Below are 25870 nucleotides of genomic sequence, written 5' to 3'. Positions count from 1 at the left end.
TCCCCACTTGGACCTGATGGCGACCTTGTGGAATTCGAAGGCCCCCAGGTTCTTCAGTTGCAGAAGGGAGCACTGCTCGGAAGGCGTAGATGCCGTAGTCCTACCCTGGCCCAGTGACATCCTCCTCTACGTATTCCCGCCAAGGCCTCTGGTGGGAAAAGTTCTCAGAAGGATAGAACTTCACAAGGGTCCAGTCGTTCTCGAGGAGCCAGAGTGGCCACGGAGACCGTGGTTTACGGTCCTCTTCGTCTCGGTCACCTCCCCAACCTTCTTCGACAAAGGTCCCATATTTTTCGATCAGGCAGATCACTTTTGTCTAACGGCCTGGCTTTTGAGCGGCGACGACGACTGAGAAAGAAGGACTATAAGGAGGAAGTGATATCCACGCTGTTGCAGGCCCGTAAAACGTCTACCTCTCTGGCTTACGTTCGGGTTTGGAGAGTGTTTGACAATATGTGTGTCGAGTCGGCGTTTTTGCGCGCAAGGCCTCGGTGTCTCTGGTTCTCTCCTCCAGAAGGGCCTCACTCCTTTCGAGTACAGGTTTCGGCTCTTGGTTCCCTCTTGGGACGAATAGATTGGTATGTGGTGGCGACCCACCCGGATGTCGTCCGTTTTTTTAAGGGGGCTAACATTTGAATCTGCCTGTCTGGGCTACATGTCTGTCCTGGAGCCTTAACCTGGTACTTCGTGTTCTTTGCGAGACTCCTTTCGAACCCCTTCGGCGGGCCACACTCAAAGACTTGACTCTCAAAATAATATTTCTAGTCTCTATTTGCTCGGACAGGAGAGTATCTGAGCTGCAGGTTTTGTGTAGGGAGCCTTTTCTCCATTTTTTGGATTCGGGGGTTTCCCTAAAGACTGTTCCATCCTTTTTTCCTAAGGTAGTGTCCTCCTTTCATGTCATTCAGTCAGTGGAACTTCCTGCCTTTTCTCTGGAAGATATTGCAAGCACGTCTGGCAGGGGACCTGAGGCGTTTGGATGTTAAAAGAGTTCTGCTGCAATACTTAAGGTTGCCTATGAGTTCTGTGTCTCCGATCATCTCTTTGTTTTATGGAGCAGGCCAAATAAGGGCAAACAGGCCTTTAACGCTACAATTGCTCGCTGGCTAAAGGAGGCGATTGCGTCCGCTTATCTTTGCCTGGGCCAGCCGGTTCCGGAGGGTTTAAAAGCCCATTCTTTGCATTCACAGGCTACCTCGTGGGCGGAGAGCCAGCTAGTCTCTCCATAGGAAATTTGCAGAGCAGCAACTTGGAAATCTCTGCATACCTTTGCTCGGCATTATCGTCTTGATGTACAGGCGCCAGTTTTTGGTTCCTTCGGCAGACAGGTGCTTTGAGCGGGACTGTCTCGGTCCCACCCTAGTTAGGGAAACTTTGGTACATCTCACTGTGTGGACTGATTCAGGTACGTACAGGGAAAGGAAAATTGGTTCTTACTTGCTAATTTTCGTTCCTGTAGTACCACGGATCAGTCCAGACTCCCGCCCTGTCTACATTTACTTTTCAGCTTGCTTGAAGCTTTTTCTTCACAGATACATGGGGAATGCCTTCTTCAGTGCAGAACTATGATATGGCAGTACTATATGAGGCACTGGATGTATCTACTAGATAGATATCTTATATAAGAGCTGTTCTTGGACTGTTTCAAGTTTACGTTATATTATTCATGTTTGGTTACTTGCTTGATCTTATTCGGATTCTTTTTCAACTCTGTTTCTCTGCTTTGATAACGTTTATACTGAGGGGTGCAGGGTGAACACTGTCCTGATATAGGATACCCTTTGTTTTTCTCTGTCTCCATCTGCTGGACAGGAGGCTCAACCCCACTGTCTGGACTGATCCATGGTACTACAGGAACGAAAATAAGCAAGTAAGAACCAATTTTCCAATTTCAACCTGCCTTTCATCCCTAAAGTTCTAGAAAAAGCAGAATTATCACAGTTAGAGAACCACCTAGAAGACAACAATATACTATACGCAAACTAATTTGGATTCAGAAAACATTGCTCAACAGAAACCCTACTCATTTCCTTAGCTGACTTGATATAACAAGGGTTTAACAACAATGAATCATATCTTGGTTCTAATCTATCTAACAGCTGCATTTGACACAGTTGACCATACCCTGCTATGCCACTAGCTAAAAGAAATTGTAATTGATGGAAATGTTAACAAATGGTTCTCTTCCTTCCTAAAAGATAGAACATTCCAAGTCAAGCTGGATAATCACATTTCTGACGCCTTCCCAATCAATACAGGTGTCCCCCAAGGTTCAGCACTCTCGGCCACTCTATTCAACATATATTTGCTACCTATTTGTGCACTACTAGCAAATCTAGGTATCAACGTCTTCCTATATGCAGATGACATACCATTCTACATTCCGTTCATCGTCTCTGTCAACATACATGAAGGAAATACAATAAAAACTTTCTTAACTGAAACTGACTCTAAACCCCCCAAAAAACTGAAATTGTGTGGTTAAGGAGAGATAATATGATTAAACCACCAGCCTTAGACTTAGGAATTATTAATATTACACCTTCAGAACAAGTACAAGACCTAGGAATTCAGGTCGATGAGAATTTCACTTTGAAAAAGCATATAAGCAAATTAATCAAAACAGGATATGCCGAACTGAGAATATTACATCGGCTAAAACCACTGCTAAGAACACATGACTTCCGCACTGTTCTACAAACACTAATATTCTCAAACTTGGACTACTGCAATTTCCTATTACTAGGCCTACCTATTTCCTATTACTAGGTCTACTAAAACCACTACAGGTACTTCAAAATGCCTCTGCTAGACCTATTACTAGGGACAAGGAAATTCAACACATCACCCCCTCACTGATAATATTGCACTGGCTTCCGGTACAATCAAGAATTCAATACAGAGTACTAACTCCATCAACAGTATTAACCCATGTTTATTAGGAGTAACACTTCAACATTACATACCACAAAGAGCCCTAAGATCACAAAAACAAAGGTCTTCTAACGGTGCCTTCCTCTCGGAACAAACACTTAACACAAAGAGACCTAATGTTTTCCATAGGGGGCCCCAAATTGTGGAAAACTCTTCCAGAGTCTTTACGTCAGATAACAGAGAGAGTTTCAAGCAATAACTGAAAAGTGGCTCTTTAGAAATGCAAACAATTTAACGTAAAATACCAATATGCTCATATTTCCATCGTCAGTACCAGAGACAAAAGCAGTGGAGCGAGCAAGTAACAATTGATGTAATGTGTAATGTTAACAGAAGCAGAGTTGAGATTTGTCGACCAAAAAAAATAAAAATATATAAATATGAACTAGATTATATAGATGCTATTGCGATGTCCTAGAACATGTATGAATATGAACTAGAATGTTTTTGTTATGATAATCTAGACTGTGAATGTTGCCACATAATATGTGATTATTGATCAAAAATATGAATGCTGATAATGTAAACTGTTGTGATTTTCTTTTGGAATGACAGTATATAAAACGCTTAAATAAGTGTGCATGTGTGTGTATGCGTCTTGTCTGGGCTTGCCGGGGACAGGCGTGCAGTTAGTTGCACAATTTTATTGTTGAGCGTGGTGTCGGTAGCAAAGAAGCCTAAAACCTTGCGATTTGTATGGTTTGCCATAGTTTGGTATTGCATCCGGGGGTTCCCTCTAATCTTTGTTAGTGCTGCTTGGAGGCTCAGGGCACGTTGTCTCCTACTGATTTTGCTGAGCCCGGCCCTTCCCAACAGGTTGCAGGAAGGGAACCGGAGGGAGACCTGTCAAAAGTTTTGCCTGGTTTTGAGTCTCCCCAAACTGGTTAGTCAGCAGGGGAGGGCAACTGACTGGGTGCCAGACCGATGACTTCTGGTTTTGGTATGGACTTTTCTGCCTTCTCTAGGAGTTTTTTCAGGGGCTGCAGTCCTTTTTACAGGCACATTCAGCAGAGCTGTACAAACCTGAAAGTTCAGGATTACAGGTTACATCTGAAGGCGTCTCGAGCTGTTGTGGGTCAGACTGATGGGGACCCAGATGGCATGGATGAGGAAGGCGATCCTTACTCCCTGGAGGATAGGGAAATTCCTCCAGGGTTGGAACCTTTATAGAATGTTGTGCTTCTTTCATAAAGATGAATTGCCGGTGCTAATCTTTCAAGACACTGAAGATGCTGGGTGTACCAGGTACTGATCTCATGTCTGAGCCAAAGAAAAATCCTATTTTGGATACTTTCCTTAAAGCATCATGTTTCTTCCCCATTATGAATGGTATTCAATATATGATTGATCTTGAATGGGGCACTCCGGAAGCTAATTTTAAAGGGGAATGAGCTTTGAAAGGTCTGTACCCCCTGGATTCGGTGGTGAGAGAGCAGTTGTGTTTTCCAAAAGTAGGATGCGCTGGTGTGTTCCCTCACCAAGTGGACGACCATTCCAGTAGAAGGAAGAGCGGCATTGAAGGATGCTCAGGATAGGAGAATTAAGGCTATCCTTAAGCAGGCCTTTGAATCAGTGACAATGAATTTGCAAATAGCTGCTTCCTGGTGGCTCGCGCTTGCTTGCTTCTATCTCAGGAGGTCGATGAGACTGATTTGAGTTCCAGGGCAGTGATGGAACCGGCAGCCACCTTTTTGATGGATGCAGGCTGCGACCTGGTCTGTACTTTTGCCAGAGGGGTGGCTTCGGTGATAGTGGCCAGTCGTTGGCTGTGGCTGCAGAATTGGTCGGCTGATGCAATTTCAAAGTTTTTAATCTTACAAAATTGCCTTTTAAAGGATCACTCTTATTTGGGAGTGAGTTGGAAAAAATGGCCGATAAGTAGGGTGAGTCCAGATTTCTTGGTTGCCAGAAGATAAGAAGCAGGCGCCTTGCTCGTTCGGTGCGAGAGGCCATACTAGGGATTTCAGATGTTTTCAACTCTACAGAGGAGTGACTTTGCAGAGTGCTTAGACCTTTGGGTAGCTCTTGGTCCTTTTGGCCCAGACTGGGCGCAGGTTCGTGTAGGGGTGCCTCCTTACACCCACCCCTCCCCCCATGAAGGTGTACCATCCCACCTCTAGGAGCAGGAGATAGGGGTCCTCTATCTGTTTTATTGAAGGTGGGTCAGGATAACGTCAGACCACTGGGTTGTGGAGGTAATAAGGGATGGCTATGCTCTAGAATTTCTTGGGATGTCTTCTTGAAGTCTCCCTGCAGCTCCCCGCAAAAGAGGCAGGCAGTGGAGACTATGTTGAGGCTCCTGACCTTGCGAGCTGTGAATCTAGTACCTAAATTACAAGAAAATACGGGCCGTTTAATTCTATTTATTTTGTTGTGCCCAAGAAGGAGAGCTCTTTTTGACCCATCCTGGACTTGAAGGGAGTCAGTCATTTGCAAATGATTTGTTTCCGCATGGAAACAGTACGCTTGGTGATAATGGCAGTACAGTTGGGAGTTTCTTAAATCTGGATTTGTCAGAGGCATATCTACACATTCCCATTTGTCTGGAGCATCAACGGTTTCTGTGGTTTGCCATTTTGGAACGATATTATTAGTTTTGAGCGCTCCCTTTCGATTTAACCACTGCGCTGAGAACCTTTTCCAAGGTCATGGTGGTGGAACCAGCAGCGTTGAGAAATTGTGGTATTCTGGTCCATCCATACCTAGACTGACTAATTCAGGCCAAAAGCTTGGAAGAGAGTCTTCAAGCCTCGTGCAAGGTGGTCTCCTTGCTGCAAGAGCTAGGTTGGTCAAGAACAATTTACAGCCGTCCCAGATGCTGGGGTATCTTGGTGTTTGTTTCGACATGAAGCAAGGCAGGGTTTTTCTGCCAGAGATCCGCTTTCAGAAATTGATGGCTCAGGTGTGACTATTAATAGAAGCAGTTTGCCCGACGGTATGAGCTTACCTGCAGGTGCTTGGTTTTTTGGCGTCCACCCTAGAAGTGGTTCCATGGCAAGGGCGCATATGCTTCCTCTTCAGCACAGACTGCTTGCTCGGTGGAGTCCACAGTCTCAGGACTGCTCGAAACGGCTTCAGTTACCGTGGAAATCGGCATCCACCTGAGAAGGTGGTTGCTGGCAGACCATCTAAGGAAGGGAGATTCCTTGTAAGCTCCGGACTGGCTGGTGCTCACGACAGACGGAAGCCCAGGCTTAGGGGGCTCACTGTCAGGAGTTGATGGCACAGGGGCGATAGAGTCAGAGGAGTCACTCTGGAGCATCAATTGTCTGGAAGCACATGCCATTCGGTTGGCATGCTTGCGGTTTGCTGACTGCTTACAGGGTCAAGCGGCCCGAGAGATGTAAGACAATGCAACAGTGGCTTGTATCAGTCACCAGGGAGGCACTAAGAGTCAACATGTCACAGGAAATAGACCAGCTCATGGTATGGGTGGAGGTACGTTTCCAGGAGATCTCTGCCTCCCACATTGCGGGGAAAAGCCAACATGAGAGTCAATTTTCTCAGCAGATAGACTGGATGCAGGAGAATGGGAATTGTCGGACGAAGTATTCCAGCTCATAATGGGCTGCTGGAGCCTATTGTATCTAGACTTGCTAGTGATGTCTCGCAATGCAAAGGTTACTCATTTCTTCAGTCTTAGGCGAGATCCAAAGTCTCTGGGCATTGATGCTCTAGTGCAGGGGTGGCTGAAGGGCAAGCCTTTCTCCCCCCTCGCCCCTCCCCCCCCCCTACCCCCGTGGCCCTTGTTGGGCAGGATGGTTCAGAGGGTAAAGAGACACATGGAGATGGTGCTTCTGGTGGCTCCTGATTGGGAGATCTCCGGAGACTCTTGTCTCTCCTCTCCAGTTTCCACTTCAAAGAGATCTGTTGCAACAAGGGCCCATTCTTCATGAGGATCCAATTCAATTTTGTCTTGTGGTATGGCCCTTGAAAGGGCTCTGTTGCTGAAGTAAGAATATTCCACTGCTGTGATTACCATCTTGCTTCGAGCTTGGAAGTTCTCAACCTCCTTAGCCTATGTTTGGGTTTGGCATATGTTTGAGGCTTGGTTAGAGGAACGAGAGGGGTTCATCCTCATTCGGTTAAGATCCCACTGATTTTGGACTTTTTTCAGGATGGGTTGATTAAGGGCTTGGCCCTTAATTCCTTGAAGGTACAGGTGGCGGCTATTGCCTGTTGCCGGGGTCAGGTGAATGGTGGACCCTTGTCGGCCTATCTGGATGTGTCACGGTTCTTGAAGGGGATGAAGCATATTCGTACTCCCTTGCAGTTGCCGGCACCCTTGTGGAGCCTTAATCTGGATTTTCTGGCAGGTCCCACCTTTCAGCCACTGCGTCCCCTCTCCTTGAGGTTGCTTACCTTGAAGATGTTTTTTCTGGTGGCTATTTGTTCTATGCAAAGTTTCCAAACCTCAAGCTCTTCCTTGCCTGGAATTGTTCCTGCGAGTGATTCTGTGGGTTGTCCAGTTGCAAACTGTTCCGTCTTTTACCAAAAGTGGTTTTGGACTTTTACTTGAATCAATTATTTCCCTGCCGACACTGGGGAAAGAGATGTGGAGGAATATTGTCTGTTGCGGACCTTGGATGTCAAGTGACATCTCTTGAGGTATTTGGAGGTTTTTAGACCTTAGGAAGACCGACCAGCTGTTTGTGCTCCACGGTGGGAGTAAACAGGGGGAACTGGCATCATGGGCTACAATAGCCCGCTGGATTAAGGAAGTTATCACTGCTCTGCGTATGTGGATGCTGAGCAGCCGTTACCTAAGCAGACTAGGGCTCAGGCAGCGTCATGGTGGAGCTTCGATTGTTGTCTCCCATCAAAATTTGCCGAGCGGTGACGTGGTCCTCCTTACACACATATTCCCTAGGTATTACCATCTGGATGTGCAGGCCTGGGAGGATGCATCCTTTGCTTGTGCGGTGTTGGTTGGACCGCGGGCAGCCTCCCACCCTTTTCGGGAGTAGCTTGGGTACATCCCACTGATCATGGAGTAACCTGTCTGAATGCTGAGAAATTACTACATATCTGATCATTTATTTTTCTCTAATTAAGACAGACAAGTTAATCTACCTTCCCACCCTTGGCTGCCTGTTTGTGGCTCCATTGTCGTCCTGAGTGGCTGCGTTCTGGGGATAACTGGTAAGTGTCAGTTTCAGTCCCTATGTTAGTGATGTTACACTCTTTGGCAGAGCTCAGTGTTTCCTGTTGCTGATTGCTTGTGTGGTTGTCTGTTAATGATTATAATCAAGTATTGTTGGTTTTTGCAGAGAATACTGGTGGGCTGATGTTGGAGCAGCGGTATCTATACTGTGATGTCAGCTTTGCTCTGTTGCCATCTTCTGGTAGAGATAGGTTAATCCACAACCAGTGGGTTATACATCTTCATTAGAGAAAAGGAAATTATAAGTTACGTAATAATTTTTCAATTCGTTCTAAGGTTAGGATTCTAAATTGTAGGAATACTAAGTTTTTGTTAAAATTTGGGACTACCTCAAGGAGTCAGCTGGATGGGAAAAACTAGGGGAAGTAGAAGAGCAGTGGCCAAAACTAAAAGCAGATATTATAAAGGCAACTAACCTTTTTATTAGAAAAGTAAACAAAAATAAGAGGAAAAAGTCGCTACAGTTTTGCTGAAGAAATAAGTGTAAAAAAGTTAGCTTTCATAAACTAAAGATCGCAGAAGGAGAGAGACAAGCGACAATATCTGGAAAAGCTAAGAGAAGTTGGGAAAGTATTTAGGAGAGCAAAGATGAAAATGGATGAAAAAATAGTGGGAAGGCTTTAGATATATTAGTGACAGGAGGTGCAAAAGTGGCATGAGACTTTCCTGAGAAAGGAAAGGAATATGTAGAGGCGGATGAGGAAAAAGTAGAATTGCTTAACAGATTTTTCTGAGGAAGGTACCACAAAAAAAAGTGGAAATAAGGTAAACCTCAAACAATTTTCAGAAAAACGTGTTCGTGATGAGCTAACTAAACTTAGATAAAGCAATAGGGTTGGAAGGGATATATCTGAGGGTTTTTAGTGAAAATAAAGAAGTTCTGGTAGCTCCATTGTCTGTCCTTTTCAATGCTGCTTTAGGGTCAGGAGTAGTTCCAGAGGACTAGAAATGGGCGAATGTGGTTCCTAGTCATAAAAGTTGGAGAAGGCTGGGAACTAGAAGCCATTTAGTCTAACATCTGTGGTGAGCAAATTAGTGGAATCACTGCTAAAACAGTTTCTGTAATCCAATGGATTATAAAATCTGAGGAAGCATAGTTTACAAGAGGTAGGTCTTGTCAAACGAATCTTTGGGTGACCAGAGAGTTGGATTGAGGGAGAGCATTAGATATATCTGCATTGATCTTTTCATTTAGATTTGTGGGTAATGAAGGATGAAATAAATGAAAAAAAAAAGTGTACTTGGATTATTTTACATGCAAAAGAAAAATAAAAAAATAATATACATGACTTGCATAAGTGAATTATTCGATGATGGTATATGATTATATTTGAGTGGATTACATAGCCTGTTTAGTGGTGTATACCACAACATATGTATTCTTTCAGTTTTTAATGTTATAATGTAAAGCAATATGCTGAATTAATGTTTGAATGTAAACCGAGGTGATGTTACTTACGTGCCCCGGTATATAAAAAACCCGTAAATAAATAATAATAAATATGATACCAGAGATAGCCATAGGTTATCTCGTCAAGTTGTTTGTTGGTTATTAGCAGGCAGGGCAACTCATGAGGCTTGTTTTTTTCTACTTTTGATCCTGATGATACTAAAATCTGCAATAGGATAGACACCTAGGAAAGTGTGGAAAACAGGCAGGTTCTAGCAAAACTTGAGGTATTGTCTAGAGTTTGATAACTCAGATTTAATGCTAAAAAATGTAAGTCATACATGTAGGCTGCAAAAACTCAAGGTAGTGGTACAGGCTAAAGGGTGAAATTCTAAGCACAAAACAAGAACGAAAAGCTGGGGGTGATCGTATCTGATCTGAAGATGGCCAAACAGGTTGATAAGGTGACAGCAAAAGCCAGAAAAATGCTAGGGTGCATAGGGAAAGGAATGATCATAAGAAATAAGGTGTTTTTCTGTGCATCTTCCTTTTTATTAATGTTAGCTGTTATCTCTTTTAATAATTTAATGTATTTTCTCTGTCAATACAATTGTACACTGCTGTGAAGGCCTTGCCAATGTGATGGTATAGAAAACCAATAAACTATGAACCATAAAACTATATTGCCCCTGTATAAGTTGCTCACAGAGGTGTAGTGAGGGTCTCCAGCGCCTGGAGGCCAATTTTTATTTATTTATTAAAATCTTATATTCCGCAGTTTCTTTGCACAAAGATGAGTCTGCAAACATTATACAAGGCCCTAAGACACCACCTATTAGGAAAATGGAACAAACCAAGCTTCTATAAATCCCTAAGTAGAAATGACGTATTAGCAGAATACTTAACCTCAGTCACATGCAGAAACAGACAGACCCTCACCAAATACAGAATAAAGTGACCATAAAGTAGTAATACAAACGTGCAGACAAAAACTGAACTGAAAATCATAACAGGCCAGACTATGTACATAGTGCAACAATAGAAAAACAGAAACATTACTATTCCTAATAAAACATCAAACAATAAAATCAGGAAATATAAATCATCAATAGAAGTAAAACCATAGTAATAAAAAGAATATTTCAAAACAGCTGACAAGAGTAGCATCCAATAATATAAAACTCATATAAGAACAATAAAATATTTCAAAACAGCAGAGACACACACCATCCAATACTTAAAAAAAAAAAAAGATAAAATCCCTGAGATTGTTGTGGATTAGCAGGGGAGAGGAGAGGGGTTGTTGCTCAGTCTTTCTCCCCTCTCTCATATATACACACATGCTGAATCACAGAATATGCTTTCACAAACACACAGACAGATATGCTCTCGCACACAGACAGACATGCTCTTACAGTCACACACACAGATATGCTCAGCTCCTCCTTCCTCCCCATCAGGACACATTCACTTCCATCTTGAGGCCGCTAGGGCTGATGCCGCACTGTTTACGGGGGGGGGGGGGAGCGGCGCACTGTTGCTCTTCTTGTGCTCCAACATTGTGCGGGCCCAGGGCTGATGCTTCCTCTTTCTGCCATGGTGCTGAGGACACTCTGTTCTTTCCTCTAGCCGTGATTGATTGACTTCTCCTTCCCACACGTGCAGACCCACCACTTCCTTTTCCATGCTGCGTGGGCAGGAAGGAGAAACCTTGCTGTCACCGCCCCCAGACCGGTGGCACGCTAGGCCAGTGTTCTCAACCGTTTTCCCATCGTGACACACCTGACGGACAACGCTCACGTGTGTGACACACCGCTCATTACAATCCATGGCAGATATATTAAAAAAAAAAAAAAAGGCCCAATATTACTTTCATTGTTAAGAATGACACAAGGGAAAGATAAGTGCTCTCTCTAAGTAGAAATTACATAAATAGTAAACCTCCCATACCAAAACAGCACTAACGTCCAGCACTCAAAACAGTAACCACCTTACCTAAGAAAAGGCAATACTGAAAATATTACACTAGGTCTTAAAACACCAATACTCCTATTAGGAAAACAGAACAAGCCAGGCTGCTAGCCCTTCACAGAAACTGCATGCCAGCAGAATACCTCAGCCCAGTCAAATGTGCAGAACCTCACCTAACAGAATAAAGAGATCATAAAGCATAAATAGAAACATGCAGACAAAAACTGAACTGGAAACCGCAACAAGCCAGAAACTCTGTATGCAGTGCAACAAAGGAAAAAGAGAAACATCCACCAGTTCTCATAAAACAAATCAAGAAATATAAAATCAACTGCAGTAAAACCTACTAATATAAAGAACAGAATATTTCAAAACAGCTGATGAATGGCATATCCAATAATTAAAAACTCATATAAAAAATTGTCCAGACACCAATAAAACAGCAGACACACAGACCCAATAATTCAAAATAAGGAAAAAAAATGCTGTGCTCTCCATACCTGGGAACATTGGATTTCCAGGTATCCTGAGAAGTGAATTAACAGGAGGGGAGGGGAGAGTTTGCTTTAAACTTTCTCCTTTCTCTCGTACAGGTTCTCAGTAACACACATACACATGGCTCGCGCTCTCTCTCTCACTTCATAGGCTCTCAATCACACACACATACATGTTTCCTAGCACCCAGACAGATGGAATCAGGCCCAGTGGGTCATGCACCTCTACCAACAGCTAGAGACGGAGCAAACTGACATCATAGTATATATATGTTAGCATTTTGAGGTGTTGAAGTAGATTCTTGGGTACTGCGGAGATGGCCACTCCCATGGGGAGGAGCCCCGTGAGGAACCGCAGTACTAGGCTAGACTCTATACACGCAAAGAGAATTTGTATTTATTATACAGCTTGATAGTACTGCCCGGGGTGGACAATAGGCAACCCAGTAGAAGCAGTCCAGGGGTCCTCGGCAGAGGAGACCAGTCCCACTCTTGAGTAGATGAAAGGCAGCGCAGGGTAGCAAAGGCAGGACCCGGATGTAGACTCGAAGCGCTGAAGCTGATGATGGAACAGACTGAGAGAATTAGTACTCACTGAGTAGTTAGCTGTATTGATGGAGATCCTGGCAGGCAGAAACGAAGCAGTTGCAGGCACCAGTGTAGGGAGCGCAGGCCCTCGAGGAGCGAGTACCCGGTTTTCCCAGATAGATACCTGAAAGAGAGAAGATGGGCCCCCGAAGAGCGGGTACCCAGGTTAGAGATGAATTACCCCGAAGGGCAGAGAGAGAGCTTCCGGCGGCTGCTGGGAAACGGCAGAGCAGCTTAGACCGGAGCAAATCCAATCCTCAGTTTGTTAGCAAATGAAGGGCAGGTAAGGCCTACTACATTACATGTCCCTGGTATTTTATGCTTATTTTATGCTTTTAATGTGTTTGTACATGATTTTATTTTTTGATTTGTTTGTTAATGTAATTTTAGTGTAATATTACTTGTGTATGTACTAATATGTAAACCGCCTAGACGGATAGTTCCCTACCCATTGTGCGGTATATAAGAACTGTAAATAAATAAATAAATACCAGGATGTGCTGACGTCACTCGGAGGGGACGCCCCCAAGGTTCCCGCCATGACGTGAATAAAGACTGCAAGGTTACAGATTTCCAGCCTGGTGACAAAGTCTGGCTATCCACAAAGCACTTAAGACTTAAGCTACCTTCAACTCGCTTTGCTCCACGCTTCGTTGGACCTTTTCCCATTCTCAGACGATTAGGCAATCTCACTTATATTCTGAAGCTACCACCAGCATTGAAGATTCATAATGCGTTCCACCTCTCCCTATTGAAGCCATTGATCCTTAGTGAGTTCTCCACCAAGACACCTGAACCTACACCAATAGATGGAGAAGAAGACATCGAATACAAGGTAGACTCAATCCTTGACGTAAGAAAGAGAGGCAGAGTATGGGAATACCTCCTGTCATGGGTGGGTTATGGACCTGAAGAAAACTCTTGGGAACCTATGGCTAATATCGTGGATAAAGAGTTGCTTCAACAATTCCACAGAATGCATCTTCAGAAACCAAGACCAGGTAGGAAGCCTGGAGGGTGCCCTTTGAAGGGGGGTACTGTTGCGTCCGAGGGTCCTAGAAGGCTTCGCCTCACCTTGTTCACGGCTCCTCCCGCTTACCTTGGGAAAATGGCTACCACCACGTCTGAAAGCCGCCCTCTCCGGCGTCCCCGGAACGGCTATGGTGCTGCCTCCCGCCATACTCCTCCCAAGGACCTACTAGGGTGTGCGTGCGCTACCCTCATCTTTATTCCAGCTATGGCGCGAACCTCGGGGGCGTCCCCCTCAAGTGATGTCACGCCATCCGGGTATTTAGCCTGCCCTTACGTGGTAGCTAATCGAGTTAGCAAGGACTGGATTCAGACTTGGATTCGTCCGATCTAAGCTACTCTGCCGCTTCCTTGCTGTCGCTGGAAGCTCTCTCTGCCCTTCAGGGTATTGACTAACCTGGGTACGCGCTCCTTGGGGGCCCTCTGCTTTATTTCAGGTGCTTTACAGGGATCAGGTACTCACTCCTTGAGGGCCTACTCTCCCTGCCTCGGTGCCAGTACCATCTACTTCAGCCTGGTGGAATCGCATACCTACAGCTACCATCTTGTGAGTAATCTAACTCTGTCTCATCTCTGTAATCAACTCTGTCTGCCTTGCTGGGAAACCTACACCGGAATTCCCCTATACCAACAGGATGAGAAGGGTCCCCTCTGCCGAGGGTCCAGAGACTGCTACATCCAGACTAACTCACTACTGCCACCTCTGGTGGTATACATCAATCTGTACAATAAAAGATCTAATTCTGTGTTTGTGCATCCTGAGTCTAGCCCAGTACTGTGGCTCCCCACGGGGCCCCTCCCCGTGGGCGTGATCATCTGCCACAGTACCCAAGAATCCACCAAACACTGGTTAACCATAACACTTACATCAAGGATGGCATCAACCTTATATTTCCTAGCGTGTAGCAGATGGACTCAAAACAAATGGGTATAGTGTGCTCGTGCTAGCAGTTGGAGACGGATCTGACGTCAGCACGGGTACATATACCCCCACAGGAAGTGAAGCAACTCAGTAATTTCCGTCTCCAAAGCAGTTTGGAGCTACCCACGCTCGCTGAGCGTGTTTTCCAAATTCTATCGACTAAATTCTTACAAGAACTCTACTGCAACAAGCCCCGCACTCCTGTGGTGATACCAGGCGGTCACTCACCCAGTTGAGTTTCCCGAGCTGACTTCCGTGCTCCCTCGGAGGTAGGAGCCTCGGTCCGGTGGTTGGTTCGCGGCAGGGACCCAGCCCCTGAGTGAGAAGGGCTCGGGCGCGGCTTGGCCCCCGAGCGGTTTGGGCGTGGCCTAGAGGCAGCCTCGGTCCTGGCGTGGACTTGGCCCCCGAGCGGTTCGGGCGCAGCCCAGAGGCAGTGGGTGCACTTCCTTAAGCGCGGCGGTGAAGGTATTCCCCTCTCCCCCCGCAGCCAGAGACCGCCCGGGTCGCAGCCAGGAAGCGCCGAAGACAAGGTAAGGCGTACATCTTTATTTGGTCTCCGAGGAAGTGTGGACTTCCTACAAGATGGTCTTCAGAAGGGTCTCTCCCTCAGCTCCATCAAGGTACAGGTAGCAGCGCTGTCTTGCTACGGTCCCAGATGTGACGGCAAATCCATTGCCCAGCACCCAGACGTTTCACGCTTTCTGAAAGGAGTTAAACACATTCGCCCGCCACTGAAGTGGCCAGTGCCCCTGTGGAACCTTAACCTGGTATTGGAATTTCTAGCGGGATCAGCCTTCAGGCCCCTTCGAGGCCTGTCTCTCCGTTTGTTAACCTTGAAGATGGTGTTCTTGCTGGCTGTGTGTTCAGCACGCCGCATCTCGGAGCTACAGGCACTGTCCTGTCGTGATCCATTTCTTAGAATCACTCCAGAGGCTATCCATCTTCGTACAGTTCCTTCCTTTCTACCCAAAGTGGTCTCCCACTTTCACCTCAACCAAACCATATCCTTGCCTACCACGGAAGGTTTGAAGAAATCTGAAGAAGGTCGAATACTACGTCATCTCGACATCGGCAGACTACTGTCCAGATATCTGGACATGTCAGAAGCAGTACGAAAGACGGACCACCTGTTCGTCCTGCACAGCGGGAAGAAGCAAGGGGAAGCGGCCTCACAGCCGACCATCGCCCGCTGGATTAAAGAAGTTATCAAGGCAGCCTACGCAGTCAAACCACCACCTCTACAGGTCAAGGCTCATTCTACCAGAGCACAATCAGCCTCTTGGGCAGAAGCTAAGCTGCTGTCGCCTGCAGAGATATGCAAAGCGGCGACGTGGTCCTCTCTCCATACCTTCTCCAGATTCTACCGTCTGGACGTTCAGGCCAGGGAGGACACAGCATTTGCGAGGGCAATCCTAAACGGTCCTCTGGCAGCCTCCCGCCCAGTCCGGGAGTAGCTTTTGTACATCCCATTTGTTTTGAGTCCATCTGCTACACGCTAGGAAATGTTAAGATAACTTACCTGGTAATCTCCTTTTCCTTAGTGTATGCAGATGGACTCAGCATCCCGCCCGGCTGCCGGTATACATGGGGATTCGCTGACTCACGGTAAGCCATGTTTTGCTTATAATAGGGCTTCCACCCTGCCGGGTGTCGACGCCTTCCGGTTGAGAACACTGGCGGTCTCCAGCTACCATCAATTGGTCAGGGTAATCCTGTTGATTAATCGATCGGTCAGTACACATAGGGCTATAACAGCTTTTGCAAGGAAGATTACTGAGTTGCTTCACTTCCTGTGGGGGTATATGTACCCGTGCTGACGTCAGATCCGTCTCCAACTGCTAGCACGAGCACACTATACCCATTTGTTTTGAGTCCATCTGCATACACTAAGGAAAAGGAGATTACCAGGTAAGTAATCTTAACACTCGATGTCGTCTTCTGCATCAACAGGAGTAGGTTCAGGTGTCTTGGTGGAGAACTTGCTCAGGACAAGCAGTTTCAGCAGCGAAACATGGAACGCATTATGGATCTTCATAGCTGGAGGAAGTTTCAAACTATAGGTGAGAGAGCCCAACCGTCGAAGAATGGGAAAGGGTCTGACAAAGCGTGAAGCAAATCGAGCAGATGGAAGCTTAAGTCTCAGACATTTGGTAGACAGCCAAACTTATCACCAGGCTGAAATTCAGGAGCCTTACTTCGCTGAGCGTCATAGCCTTTCTTTGGTCTTTGTCCGGCCTTTTGGAGCATCACTTTAGTCTCTCTCCAGAGCTGCTGTATATCTTTGGCAGTAGATTGAGCTGCCGGGGACAACACAGTAAGTGGAAGTGGTAAAGGTTGTCGTCCGTAGACCACTTCAAATGGTGTAGATCTAGTAGATGACGCTGGATGGGAATTGATGGCAAATTCAGCCCAGTCATTCTGTCATGAACCAACATAGGTGTGGAGGAACTGCTTGAGCGTTCTATTCATTCTGTTTGGCCATTCGACTGAGGATGATACGCAGAGGTGAAGTCAAGTGTGATGTCGAATTTCTTATACAAGGCTTTCCAGAACTTTGCTGTAAATTGAGCTCCTCTGTCAGAAACAATGTGTTTAGGCATGCTGTGTAGGCAAAAGATGTGACTAATGAATAATTTAGCAAGTTCCATGGCTGTTGGCAAGCCAGGGTGAGCCACGAAGTGAGCCATCTTCGAAAATCAATCCACTGTCACCCAAATGGTATTGTTACCTCCGGAAAGTGGTAGGTCTACCACAAAGTCTGTTGCAATGTGGGTCCAGGGCTCATCCGGTGCTGGCAAGGGTTGAAGCAGGCCCCAAGGATGTCCGGGCGGAGGTTTCTGTCTGGCACAGTTGGAACAAGAGGCTACGTACGCAAGAGTGTCTTCTTTCATGGTGGGCCACCAATAGTACTTCTGTAGCTTAGCCAGTGTTCTCAGTTGACCAGGGTGTCCGGCCAATCTTGAATCGTGAGCCCATGTTAGCAATTTCTTCCTTTAATTGCGGGGTATAGTGGTCTTGCCTGGGGGTACCGGATGTGTAGCTGCGAGAATCACTCTCTTCGGGTCAATAATATGCTGGGTTTCATCAGGTACGTCCTCTGAGTGAAAAGAGCAAGATAATGTATCTGCTCTGACATTCTTGTCACCAGGGCGATATTTCAGCAGAAAATCAAATCTGGGACCACCTTGCCTGTCTATGGTTAAGGCGTTGGGTGTGACGGAGGTACTCCAGATTTTTGTGATCAGTGTAAACAGTGATCTGATGTTGTGCACCTTGAAGTCAGGGGCGCCATTCTTCAAATGCGATTTTTATTGCCAACAGTTCTTTATCCCCAATGCCATAATTCTTCTCCGCTGGCGAGAAGCGTCGGGAAAAGAATGAACAGGGGGTGCAAGATCTTTGAATCACTGGTCTGGCTTAGCACGGCCCCTAAACCTACATCAGAGGCATCAACTTCCACAATGAAAGGTCGTGTAGGATCTGGATGGCGGAGGCATGGTTTGCTTGAAAAGGCGTTTTTAATCTTCTGGAATGCTGTCACAGCTTCTCTAGACCAAGTGGCAACGTTGACTCCCATCTTAGTCGTGGATGTTAATGGAACAGTCAGTGAAGAGTAATTCTTAATAAAGGTCCTGTAGTAATTGGTAAATCCCCAAAACCATCTTAGAGCTTTTAGGCCAGTGGGTTGTGGCCATTTTTGGATACTTTCAAGCTTCTGAGGGTCCATTTGGAAACCTTGGTTTGAGACAATGAACCCTAGGAAGGGTACTGATTCCTTATTAAATTTGCATTTAGTTAATTTGGTGTACAAGCGATTCTCGCGAAGTCTCTGCAGAACTCTTTTGAAATCTTCTTGATGGGATTGCAGGTCCTGAGAAAATATCAAGATGTCGTCTAAGTAGACAACGACACACTGGTAGAGTAAATCACGCAGAATATCGTTCATCATGTTTTGGAAGACAGCCGGGGCATTGCACAAGCCGAAGGGCATCACCAGGTATTCAAAGTGCCCATCCTGGGTATTAAAAGCGGTCTTCCATTCATCACCAGAGCGGATGCGAACTAAATTATAGGCTCCTTTAAGGTCAATCTTGGAAAATATCTTGGCTCCCTGTAACCTGTCTAATAGCTCCGAGATAGTGATCTCATTCAGACCTTATAGTCAGTGCATGGACGTAATGTTCCGTCCTTCTTTCCCATGAAGAAAAATCCTGCTCCGGCAGGAAACCTAGAAGCTCTTATGAAACCTTTCTGGAGATTCTCCTGGATGTACTCTGACATTGCTTTATTCTCCATCACAGAGAGGGGGTAGACTCTTCCTTTGGGTGGCTCCGTATTTGGCTTCAAGTTAATTGCGCAGTCGTATGATCTGTGTGGAGGCGATACATCAGCGGCTTCTTTTGAGAATACATCTTAGTAAGATGCGTATTGAGGCGGCAACCCAGGCAACAACGGGGTAATTGGCATACGTGGTATAGGAGAGATTTCCATCAAGCATTTGCTATGACAATCTGGACCCCAACGTGAAAGCTCCAAAGTGGCCCAGTTGAATTGTGGCATGTGTTTCTGCAGCCACGGTAGCCCAAGTACCAAAGGGTGCATGGCCTTCTCTAGCACAAAGAAGGAAATAGTCTCAGTATGAAGAGCACCAGTACATAAGCTCACTGGTTCTGTAAGCAGGGTTACTTCACCCGGTAAGGGCTCTCCATGAATAGAGGACAAAAGTAATGGAGGCGTCATAGTAGTGATAGGGATCCGCAAATGTTCCATTATATGTTTCAAAATGAAATTTCCCCTGCCCCAGAGTCCACTAAGGCAAGGGTTTGGTATTCCAAAGGTCCGCAGATTAAAGATACTAGAAGAGAGAGTGGAGGAGAGGGTGTAGTTAGACCTAAGAAGAGTCCTCCCACAGGTCTTAGGTCTGCCAGTTTCCCTGACATATAGGGCATGTTTGTATAGCATGACCAGCTTGTCCACAATACATACATAGTCCCAACCTCTTTCGAAATCATCTCTCTTTAGAAGTCAAATGACTGCGGCCCAATTGCATTGGTTCTTCTTCGCCAGCAACAGGCTCTGGGTGTGTAGGCCTGGGTACAGACTTGACATGAGTCTCTCCCTGAAGTGGTCTTCTGGGACTCATGACCTCTTGAACATTGTCGCAAATTCGGCGATCAATCTTTGCTGCCAAGTTCATCAGTTCCACTAAGGTCTCAGGCATCTCACAAGTGACCAGCTCATCTTTCAAGAGGGAGTTCAGGCCTTCAAAGAATAGGGTCTTTAGGCACCTCGGTTCCCAATGTAATTCAGAAGCCAACATCTTGAATTCAATGGCGAAGTCTGATAAAGGTTTATTACCTTGTTTTAGATGAACCAAAGTTGATCCTGCTGTCGAATACCGGGCAGGGTCATCAAAGACTGACTTAAACAGTTCAAGAAACCCGGCAAGAGCATTCAGGATAGGGTCTCTGCGCTCCCACAGTGGGGAGGCCCAAGCCAGCGCTCTTCCATCCAGATACGAAAGAATATAGGTGGTCTTGGCATAAGCTGTGGGGAAATGGTTAGGTTGCAGAGAGAAGTGCATGCAACATTGATAAATCCTCTACATTTCCACACTTCACCTGTGAAGCGTGTCGGAGCAGATAGAGGCACTGTAGACTTGACTCACTTCAGGCGGTGTAGCTTCTTTTTTTTTTTTTTATTTATGTTTTTATTTTATTAAGTTTCACAAAATCTACAGAACATAAGTTCAGGAATATCAGATACAGGATTAGGAAATCTTCCTTTACATCTTCATCATTTAACTTGTAATACTAACTTCCTGGTCTGAATAAATTATAAGAAATAGGGAGCCCAATACATAAATGAGCAGTATTTAGAAGAAAACAAAACATATTATCAACCGATATTCCCTTCCAATAAATGATAGGCGGTGTAGCTTCTTTACCTGCAGTAGGATGGTGCTTTTGGTGTGCAGATCTGTGAAGGTTCCTGGTAGATTTCCCCCTCTGGTTTCTGGCGCGCAGGAATCTGTTGCAGCAGGGACCTGTTCTTCGTGAAGATCCGACTCTGTTTTGTTTTATGGTATAGCCCTTGAGAGGGCTCGCTTGTTGAAGCATAGATATTCTAATGTGATTGCCACCTTACTACAAGCACAAAAGTTCTCCACTTCCTTAGCCTATGTGCGGGTTTGGGTGTGTTTGAGGCTTGGTGTGGAGATCGAGGAGGTCTTCCTCATTCAATTAAGATCCTGCTCATTTTGAAATTTTGACAGAATGGGTTGAATAAAGGGCTGGCCCTTAATTCCTTGAAGATACAGGTAGCGGCTCTTGCCTGTTTCAGGGGTCAGGTGAATGGTGAATCCTTACCGGCTCATCCAGATGTGGCCCATTTCTTGAGAGCAGTGAAACATCTTCATCCTCCCTTGCGGTTACTGGTACCCTTGTGGAGTCTTAATCTGGTTTTGGATTTCTTGGTGGGCCCTATGTTTCAACTGATGTGTAGCCTTTCTTTGGGGTTACTGACCTTGAAAATAGTGTTTCTGGTGGCGATATGTTCTGGATGTTGAATTTCCAAGCTGTAGGCCTTGTCTTGCCAGGCGCCGCACCTTTAGGTGACTCCAGGGGCAATACAACTGCGTACTGTTCCTTCTTTTTTGCCAAAAGTGGTCTCAGATTTTCACTTGAATCAGTCAATTTCCCTGCCGTCCCTGGATAGGGAAAGAGATGTAGAGGAATATCACTTGCTGTGTCCCTTGGATGTCAAGAGACATGTTGTGAGGTATCCGGAGGTTTGTAAAGCTTTCCGAAAGACGGATCATCTGTTTGTCCTTTATGGTGGAGGTAAACAGGGTGAGCTGGCTTTGCGGGCTACAATAGCTCGCTGGATTAAGGAGGTAGTCACGGCTGCGTATGTGGCTGCTGAAAAGCCATTGCCTACTCAGGTTAGTGCTCATTCCACTAGGGCTCAGGCAGTGTCATGGTGGGAAGTTAGATTGTTTTCTCCTGTTGACATTTGCCAAGCTGCAACGTGGTTCTACTTACACACTTTTTCCCAGGTATTATTGTCTGGGTGCAGGCCCAGGAGGACACAGACTTTGCACCTGTGATTTTGGTTGGACTCTGGGCAGCCTCCCACCATATTTGGGAGTAGCTTGGGTACATCCTACTGGTCCTGATTTCATCTCTCTGGGTGCTAGGAAATGAGAAATTACTACTTACTTGATAAATTCCTTTTCTTTAATCCAGACAGATGGATTCAGCTTCCCTCCCTTGGCTGCTGAATGATTGTGTTATGGTCCTCCTTTGTGGCTACAGGTTCCAAGGGTTACTGGTAAGTGTTAATCCAGAACCTATATTAGTGTTCATACATTCTTTGCCTGGGTTCAGTGTTTTCTGATGGTTGAATATTGAAATGGTTATCTATTTTTAATCAAGTTTTTGATAGTCTATCCACAGTTGCTTTTGAAGAGAATACTGGCAGGCTGATGTCATTGCAGGAGTATATATACTGTGCCATCAGTTTGCTCCGTCTCCATCTGCTGGTAGAGGTGCATAACTCACTGTTCCTGAATCTGTCTGGGCGCTAGGAAAAAGAAATTATGAGGTAAGTAGTAATTTCTCACTTTTTCTCATTTATATAGGCTGTCAATCACTCGTTTACATACATGCTCTCTTTCTCACACTTACATACATCCTGTCTTTCACTTACACATACAGGCTCTCAATCACAGACATACATGCTCTTTCTCACCCACCAGGCTCTCAGCCACACACACACATGCTGTTTTGCTTTCAATCACACACTTACATACATGTTCACTTATTCACTCTCTTCCCCCCCCCCCCACCCCCCCATTGAAGAACTGGCTGCAGCAGAAGCCTTCTCCTCTTCCAACCCTTGCAGCCTCGAGAAAGGAGTCCCATTGGCTGTGGGGGCTCACATTGCTCCTCTTTTGGGTCTGGGCTGTGATGCTCTTCTCTTTCGGACCGATGCTGCATGCACTTGGTCTCTTCTTCCCACACGCACGGCCACTGCACAGGACTTCCTCTTCTGGGCTACAGGGGTGGGAAGAAGAGATCATGCTGCTAGTACCACTGAGTGAGTGCATCTTCCAGCCCTCCTGCTGTGTTCTGCCCGGGCTATCAGCATTTCATGCCCAGGCAGGGGGAGTAGCTGGGCCTGCAGGGGACCAGGAAGTCTGGCGACACATTGGTTGAGATTGAGAATCGCTGCTCTAGGCAGCTGTGAGCTTCTGCCTCTTCTGCCGCCGGGCGGAATGAGCTCCCCCGGCGGCCACAGACCTTTTTTTTCCGCTGAGTGCAATGTGTTCCCCCAACGGATGTGGGCCTCCTCTTCTTCTGCCGCCGGGCGGAATGAGCTCCCCCGGCGGCCAGAGACTTTTTTTTTCCGCTGAGTGCAATGTGTTCCCCCAACGGATGTGGGCCTCCTCTTCTTCTGCCGCCAGGTGGAATGGGCTCCCCCAGCGGCCACTAGCCCTTTTCCTTGCCTGGGCAGGATGAGATTCCCTGCTTCTGGGCGCCCCCTACAGCCTGGCACCTGGGGGCCTTGGTTCCCCTGCCCCCCTCCTCACTACACCACTGGTTGCTCATTCAGAACATTGTGTACAATTCTGGAGACTGCATCTTCAAAATGATATAAACAGGATGGGGTCAGTCCAGAGGGTGGCTACTAAAATGGCCACTGGTCTTTGTTATAAAGCATATGGGGATAGACTTAAAAATAAAAATATGTATATCCTAGAGGAAAGATGAGAGAGGGGAGATATGACAGAGACATTTATATTCTTCTGATATATCTTCAGTGGAAAGGAGACTGTAACAGTGAGTCATGGGATAAGGGTGAAAGGGAGTAGAATGAGGATTAATCTAAGGAAGTATTTCTTTATAGAAAGGGTGGTGGATTCTTGGAACAGCTTCCCAGTGGAGGTAAATGAATTCAAGCAAGCATGGGATCTCTGAGGGGAGTGGTAGGGATTGGAGAGCTGAACAATTGTATATATAGGCAGACTAGACAGACCATATGGTTTTTTTCAGCTATCATGTTTCTATGTTTGTGTGTTCAGGCACAGTACATTGCAATGCCCAGTGGGAGGATGGTTCCCTTCATGCCTTGGACTCCTCTGACCAGGAGGAGATGGTTGTGAAGTAATGCCTCTGGAGGAAGGACAATCTGTGCTGCTCTTATGACACTTAAGTGGCCAATCAAAGCAGCATTGGAAATGACTGTTGTGTGTAAACTGCATTTTGGTCTCCCAGCCACAGGAGGGCACTGCAGCATGGGGTATGTAGGTGCGAGGGAATGTAGGAGAAACAGGGATAACAGATGTTGGCATGTGATGGTTTTCTGATGGGAATGCCTCTTGTCATTTCTCTATAGCGACTAGCTGGAGCTACTTTGCTGGTCTTCGCCAACAAGCAGGACCTGCCTGGAGCACTCCCGACAGATGCCATTCGTGAGGTAAGAGCAGCCCTGTAGGGGAAAGGGGGGGGGGGGGGGTGTCAATATCTTAGTGTTACACAGGCACAGAAGAAACTAATTTCCAGATTTTTTATATGATGCTGCATCAAACTTGTGCCATCACTCACATGGGTCACCTTCTCTGCACCACACTGGATTATCTGATATTTGCCCTAGGTGTGGATTAGGCATCTGGTGTAATTAAAGACAACTTTCTTAGTATATGGACAGGTGGATCCAGAACCAGTGGGTTATGCACCTTTACTAGCAGATGGAGATATATACCCCTGCATGACATCAGCCCGCCAGTGTTCTCCATCTCCAGCAGATGGTGGACGTGCATCTCCCTACTGTGGCTTGCTTAAAAAAACATTTTTTTTTCAAAGGAGACTAGAAGAAGGAGACTTATTTGCCCCATTCTCCTGTAGTGATACCTTATGGTCCCTTCCTCAGTTGAAAATTCCTGAGGTGATATCTTTCAATCCCTCCCTCAGATGAGTGCCTGGATCCGGTAGCTGGGTTTTCAGCTGACATGGACTTAGCTGTAAAAAAAACCCCAAAAAAAAACAAAACTGAAAGGCAAGAGGGTGCAGGAAGCAGAGCATGGTGGTTTGAAGGTCCTTGTCCTCTCCCCCCACAGCTGGAGACCAACCTTGTACTCATCCGGGATGGACTGAGCTCAGGTAAAGAGTAATTTAAAAAAATAAAAAGTTTTGTAGGGATTCCTCTCCCCTCCGTGCTCAGTGCGCCAATCCGACATTCGTTCCCGCCTCCGGAGGAGCTTAAGGGATGTTGGCAGCCTGGCGGGTTGAGAAGACTTTTGGCTAGGTCCCGCTGTCAGGTTTGTCTTGTTCAATGCATGGTAGTTTGTGGTGATGTTTTTGCATGTTTTCCTGCGCATAAGTCTACCTCTTTTTAGTTATGTCGGTTCATGCTTGTGTGCCCGGCATCAGTTGTAGTCCAGGTTGTGCGCCTAGTTGGGCACATAGGAGCGCCTACTAGAGCGCTCATTTGGGCGCACTCATACATGCATGCACTTATTTTCGCGCACTATCTGAGGCATCATATTGGGAGCTCAGTTTGTGTGCTTCTCAAGGCACAGTGTTGAGCGCCTTATTTTTGGACGACTAAATTTTGGGTGCCTAGTTTTTGCAGCATGAAAACAGCTGGGTGCTCTTATCAGGTGCCTGTTGGGGTGTATTGACAAATTGATGGCACCCAAAGCAAAGAAGCAACTTTCCATTTATGTGGCTTGTCATATTCAGGCATCCCAGTCTGGCATTCAATCTAACGTCTTGTCACCGCTGTTTGGAGGCTCAGGGAGAATTGCTTCCATCTGATTTTACTAAGCCTGGTTCTTCCTAGCCTGGTGCGGGAATGGAAGAAGAGCTGCCAGAGGTGCCCCCTGATTTTGGGGCTCCCTAACTGTTCCATCAGCAGGGGAAGGTAGTTCAGTGGGCACAGGTCCTGGTTTTGGCATGAATCCCTAAGCCTTTTCTTGGGTAGAATTTTTTTTCATGGACTGCAGTCTCTTCTTCAGTCGCAGTCCTCTGCTTCTGCTAATCTTCAGGTTCACAGGCTGTGGATTCTTGCACGCCTGGTGCTGCAGATAAAGCGTTTGAGTACGTCTAGATCTGCTGCGGGTCTCCCAAATATGGACCTAGATGGCATGGATGATGAAGCCGATCCTTACTCCCTGAAGGAAGGGGACATTCCCCCCAGATTTGGAGCCATATAGAACTTCTCTCCGTTTCTTTCAGAGAGATGAGTTGCCAGATTTGATTTCTCAGACCCTCGGAAGCTGGGCCTGACTCCTTGGGGACGCAGAAAGAGGATGCTATTTTGGTCACCCTGTGCGAGTTGATTGATCTGTAATAGAGTGCCCCAGAGGTACCTTT

At 46.1% G+C, this 25870-nt stretch overlaps 1 protein-coding gene across 2 annotated transcripts in view; it reads left to right on the top strand.

Moving 5' to 3' along the window:
- ARL2 (ADP ribosylation factor like GTPase 2) overlaps positions 1-25870 on the top strand; it is a 46737-nt gene that overhangs the window by 7034 nt on the left and 13833 nt on the right. Inside the window, exons 4-5 of one of the 2 annotated variants that reach the window (XM_029611282.1) lie at positions 23892-23972; positions 24613-24655. In XM_029611282.1, the coding sequence (XP_029467142.1) occupies positions 23892-23972; positions 24613-24655 (124 nt within the window). The remainder of the gene's footprint in view (positions 1-23891; positions 23973-24612; positions 24656-25870) is intronic. The other variant, XM_029611281.1, reaches the window with a different exon arrangement.

Source organism: Rhinatrema bivittatum, chromosome 8 (assembly GCF_901001135.1).
Source record: "Rhinatrema bivittatum chromosome 8, aRhiBiv1.1, whole genome shotgun sequence".
In the NCBI taxonomy this organism is placed as follows: Eukaryota; Metazoa; Chordata; class Amphibia; order Gymnophiona; family Rhinatrematidae; genus Rhinatrema; species Rhinatrema bivittatum.
The sequence above is the reverse complement of the archived record's forward strand: the minus strand, read 5'-3'. Positions and strand labels throughout refer to the sequence as shown.